Below are 6000 nucleotides of genomic sequence, written 5' to 3' on the forward strand. Positions count from 1 at the left end.
GCATCTTCTTCCACACAAGGCATTTGCTTCTCTACTAACTTTCCTCCATCCAACTATCTGCTTCACAACACCCAACTTCTCCCACACAAGCCATCTGCTGCTGACTGACCTCTAAAGTTACCTCCCGCAAACTTCTGCTTACTGACCCAACATCTCCCTCACTGCTGTCTGCAGCAAAACACCCACCATAACATGTGGCACTGAAGCCATCTGCTGCTGACTGACCCCTCAACCTCCCTTCTATGAACTACTTACTGACCCTCGCCCATTAGCGATCTGCTATAAAATTATTCTCACATAATCCGCTATTCATTTACTCACTTTTGGCAATGTGCCGAATACAAGAAATTGTTACATTGCGATAAGGGTGTGTTCACATTGAGGATTTTTTTTTTTTTGCTAAGTTTTTGGAGCAGAGCTCTCAAAGACCTTGAGGAGTTCAAAAACCAAATGTTTTGAATGGAAAGTTTCTTGTCTGAAAACTCAGCAAAAATAAACTGTGTGAATACACCCCAATATCCATCATTCAACCAGACTGACTTGATATTATTCTCCAGCTGAACTAATAATTTCATTATTAAACACTACAAAAAGTGGATAACTGCATCAATAGCACACACAAACGCAGCAAAGAAGAAAAAAATAAAAAAAACACATTAAAAACATATTAAATAGCAATAAAGCTTGCTTGGTAAATTTGCGAAGACCGGCGACAGAATAATGGTACATTTAGGGCTCATCAAGACGTCAGTGCAAAACTGTCCCATATCGGACCCCAATGCACAGACTGGCAGCGGCTCTTCTGACCCGAGTGTCATGCTCCGGTGGGGAGAGCTGCGGTCATTCCATGCACTGTGGTCTGAGATCAGACCAATTTGTACTGACATCTGAAAGAGCCCTTTACACATGTCGACCATTGCCATTGAACGATGGGTATCAGCTATTCACAGGCCAATCAGCGATTGTGATTAATGGTCTGATTAGACCGCCCAATAGGAAGACTGTGTGTGCAGCTTGTTTATTTCTACAGATCAACTGGGCTTGTTCATCAAATGATTGCCGGCCAGGTTTACAGAAAGCTCCTCCAAATGTGCCCATTTTACCAAGGAACTGCACTTCAGCATTCATTATGACATAGCGGAGAATGCCTCCTCTTCTGGCTGTCAGTACATGATGAAGGGTGATCTACAGTGGTGTTCATAAGTCCTGCATAGGCATAAAGAAAACTACATATTTCATACTTATGCATCTCTACAGTGAAACTGGTGGAACATATATGTTTTTGTAATCCCTTATTGTATGCCATACTCATTTTTTGAATGTCCCAAGTGTATAGATTGTTATGGTATGTGCATTTTTGATATTTTTTTTACAGCATAACCATACCTACACCAGTACAGTGTGTAGAATGGTGAACAGGTTTCTTAGTTCATTACCTTCCAATACAAGTTCATACAGACTTAAATTTTACTTTTTAAGATGTATTATTTTTTATGTAATTCAGAGTCCTGAAAAGGGCCTTTTGAGTGCATCTTTAGCTTCTAATACTTTATTGTTAGCCTTTGCTCTTGAGCACCAACTTGCAACTCTGTGGCATTGAGTGAACAAGCTTCTGCAGATGTTCACGAGTGATGATGTGGTTCCAGGCCTGTATCGGAGCCTCAATCAACTCTCTCTTGGTCCTTGGCTGTTTTTTAGATATCTCTATTGATACCTTGTGCCACAAATTTTCAACTGGGTTGAGGTCCGGGGACTGGGCTGGCCGGTCAATAGTAGCCACCTTGTTCTTTTTTTTCCATCCCGTTACTGTCTTAGCTCTGTGACAAGGAGCATTATCATCCTGGAAGATATAATCCCCTGAAAACAGGTGTTGAGCAGAAGGCAGCATTTTCTTATTAAGGATGTCCATGTATTTTTTTGCATTAACCATACCCTCCACAATATGAAGCCTTACAACACCATTGGCTGCCATACAGCCCCAGACCATTACTTTCATCGGATGTTTCACAGAGAAGCTCAAACACTCTGGCTTGTGCTCTTCATGTGGAAACCTTCTCACATAAGACTTGTCATCATTTCCTAAAATGCAAAAAGTGCTTTCATCACTAAATAGCACTTTTTCCCACTCCTCCTTCCTCCATTTTGAATATTTCAATGCCCACAGTTTTCACCTTTGTCTGGCTGTCATCAATGGCTTCTTTCGGGCCTTGCACCCTCTCAATCCTGCTTCCAAACATCTCTTCCTAACAGTTGATGTTGCTACCTCAATATTGCACTTTTCTTGCCATTCTCGCAGAAGCTGAGGAGAGGTGAGCTTTCCATTGGCAAGGGATGTTCTTATCAGTACTCTATCCTCCCTTTTAGTTGACTTTCTGGGCCGACCAGATCTCGGCCTGTCCTGGGTAATTCCAAGCTGCTTATGTTTCTGCAAAATTCTTACAACTGTCCTCTGATTACAGCCGACCTTCCTTGCGATCTGGGGGCCAGTATAACCCTCTTCATGTAGCACCACAACTCGCACACGATCCTCCGCTGACAAAAATCTGAAGGCTCCCATCATAAAGCTCTACAGTATGATTCACTAGATAGCCCTACAGATAAAACTAAAACTAAGCAGCAGATGTGAGGCAATGGAATGGAATGTGATTGGCTGCCAAATCCAGGTTATGATTGGTCACAAGAACCTCATCTGTGATTGGCTAATTTTGTATCTGAAGCTGTACAATATTTAGTTGTGCTTTCAATTCCCATATTGTTGCAATAATTTCAGGCAAAACTGCTTCAAAAGCTAAAAATATTACAGGGAGAGAATGCAAAATTGTTTTCTGAACAAAACCATATATAATGTCATATTAGCATCGAAGATATTTGACAGAAACATTTAAAACTTGAAAAATCAATTTATCCTATGCAGGACTTATGAACACCACTGTATATCTGGTTCAGTTTATTAGGTAAGCTGGCAACCCTCGCCATCATTGGTGGTCAACACACACTAGGGGGCTGGTTTGGCTAATTAATTAGTCAGACAGCCCCGTTCGGTCATACACGTTACCATCACACAGAGAGAAATATGGGTATATGCCCAGATCATTAACAAATGTAGCAGTGAAGCTTCCTGAAGCAGCATGGACACAGACTGAGCTTTCTGAATAAAATTATATTAATAACTTTGAATTTTCTGCATTTCAAACAACTTGATGTGGCTGGAGAAACCTGAAATTGGGGGGAAACCTCATCCACAGAGTATCCAGGGAAAAGAAATCGACAACATGCAGCTGGCTTACCTGAGCAAACAATGGTTGCCGCCTTTGTAAAATTGATGGAAGAGCTTAACAGCATTACAGGATCAAAGCGAATAGATAAAGCGTCACCAAGAAAATGGTGAATATCCTGAAGAGAAAAGTAAAATGTATATTACATTCAACCTCATGGTAACCAAACAGCACAATACATGAATGCTCAGTGTGTAACAAGGACCAATAAATCCCGACAGACGCAGGGAAAAATGTAACTGCAAAGATATAAAAGTCTTATTACCACTCAGGTTTAATTTGTGAACATGGGAGGCATCGAAATAAGAGATTACACTGACAGGAAGCAGAAGGCATAAAATCCCCTCTAGATCAATGGGCCCAACCTTTCTTACCACGAGAGCCACATTCAGCTCAAAGACACTCACCAGCCACATTGTATGCAAAGACACTGTAGATGCCGTGTGCCTGTGTAGATGGCAATTCCCCGAGTACTGCCTTATAAAGTAATAATGCTGAAAAAGTTCCCCTTTTAAAGCAATAAAATGACCGCCCCTTTAAAAAGTAATAATGCAACAAGTGCCCCATTAGAAAGCAGTCCTATGCTTTGAACCCACTTCAAAAGAAATGAGGAAAAAAAAAACTGATTTAAAATTAAAAATAGCCTGTATATCCCGTTATCAAGTAATCCTAACCATGTACTAGTGTAAAGGGAACCTGTCGGGTGCAATATGCAGCCAGACCCACAAGCAATTCTGGGTGCATATTGCTAATCCCTGCCTAAGGCTATGTGTGCACACAGTGTTTTTTTTGCCGCTGTGTTTTTGTGCGTTTTTGGCCACTAAAAACGCATAAAAACGCACCCGCGGCAAAAACACGCAAAAACCGCACCGGTAAAAACGCATGCGTTTTTACCACGTTATGGTGCATTTTTGGCTGCGTTTTGCTGTGTTTTTGATCTCTGCATTTTTTTGCGTTTTTCCAATGCATTGCATGGGGGGGGGGAAACGCAGAAAAATGCAGGAAAGAATTGACATGTCCATTTTTTTTTAAGCTCAAAAACACAGCTTAAAAAAAAAAAAGTTGTGTGCGGACAGCAAAAATGAAGCAAACTCATGCAGTTTTAAGCACAAAAACGCATACGAAAAACGCACTGTGCGCACATAGCCTAACAGTCCCTGTATACACTAGCATAGATAAAGAGTTCTTTAGAAAAAGTATTTCTAAAGATCTTTTATCATATGCTAATGGGGCTGGGGATAGTCCCAAGGGTGTTTCTCCCCTTAGCTAGTCGGCCCACATAGTATACCCGCAGGGGCATGCTAACATGCTAAATGATGCGCAGTGATGCTGCACATACCTCACTGTTCATGGTGGATGCCGGAGGATGGATGCACACTGGGCATAATCCGGAGTCCTCAGCACTTCCGGTCATGCACACTGTACATCACTGAAGCCGGGAAGCTTACACCCAGCATCAGTTTAGTGCGCATGATCAGAAGCCTACGGATCATGCCCAATGCGCATTCATCCTCTGCCAGCCGCCATGAAAAGTGAAATATGTGCGGCATCGCTGCGTATCATTAGCATGTTAGTACGCCCAGCTAGCATACTATGTGGGCCAACGAGCTAAGGGAAGAAACTCCCTTGGGACTAGGCCCCGAGCTCATTAGCATATACCGTATTTTTCGGACCATAAGACGCACCTTTTTTCCCCCAAATGTGGTGGGTGCGTCTTATGGTCTGAATATAGGGCCGGGAATGAGGGTGCTGTGGTGGCGCGGGTCATCGGGGGCACGAGCAGGCAGTAGCAGCCTGCCGTGACCATGTGGACCCGCTCATTTAATATGCCCGCCCATCATCCCGCCCTTCTCTCAGCGCTGAAGCAGGCACTGACAGGTGGGCGGGATGATGGGCGAGGGATAGACAGCCGGCCCACATGATCACCCCTGGCAACTGCAGCCTGGAGTGATCACGTGCGACTGTATTCACTGCCCCCCGCACATCATCATCAGCGCGGGGTGCAGTGAATCAGTATATTCATCTGTCATCGTTCCCCTGCAGCATCGCAATCTCCTCCTGGTTGCCGGCAGCCGCTGAGTGGAGCCGTCCCCGTTCCCCTGCAGCACCGCGATGTCCTCCTGTCTGTGCCAGCGGCGGCTGCTGAGTGGAGACTAGCGGCGTGCACAGCGAGGAGAGGACGTCATCGCTGTGCGCACGTGTCCACACGCAGCCACCGCTGGCACAGGAGGACATGGCAATGCTGCAAGGGAACGGGGACGGCTCCACTCAGCGGCGCTGCCGCTGACACAGACGGCAGGAGGAGCGATGCTGCAGGGAGTGAGGTAAGGTGAGTATGAACATTTATTTTTTTTATGTGCCACAGGATGCGGGCCGCATAGCACGATGGGGGCGCATAGCACGATGGGGCGCATAGCACGATGGGGGCGCATAGCACGATGGGGGCGCATAGCACGATGGGGGCGTATAGCACGATGGGGGCGTGTTTTTTACAAGGCTTTTACAGTGGAAATGCGCCAAAAAAACAAACCTTATTGCTACATCCCAAAGTATAATTAAAAACTGTATCAATGTAGAATAAAAATCACTGGTTTTTAAAAAACCGCATCAAAAACAAAGGCTCTGGATTCATCAAAGTAATTTTGCCATTATTCTGGCATAAACTGCTATGAAAAGACAAAAATTTTTGATGTAGACCTGTGCAAAATTGTAGCAACTTTAGGGA

At 44.2% G+C, this 6000-nt stretch overlaps 1 protein-coding gene across 1 annotated transcript in view; it reads right to left on the reverse strand.

Annotated features, from left to right (window-relative positions):
• The window catches only part of TMEM131L (transmembrane 131 like), a 240091-nt gene that overhangs the window by 103052 nt on the left and 131039 nt on the right, over positions 1 to 6000 (reverse strand). The window contains exon 11 of the mRNA XM_075347720.1: positions 3288 to 3393. Within this exon, the coding sequence (XP_075203835.1) occupies positions 3288 to 3393 (106 nt within the window). The remainder of the gene's footprint in view (positions 1 to 3287; positions 3394 to 6000) is intronic.

The sequence above is a fragment of the Anomaloglossus baeobatrachus genome, chromosome 1, assembly GCF_048569485.1.
Source record: "Anomaloglossus baeobatrachus isolate aAnoBae1 chromosome 1, aAnoBae1.hap1, whole genome shotgun sequence".
NCBI lineage: Eukaryota > Metazoa > Chordata > Amphibia > Anura > Aromobatidae > Anomaloglossus > Anomaloglossus baeobatrachus.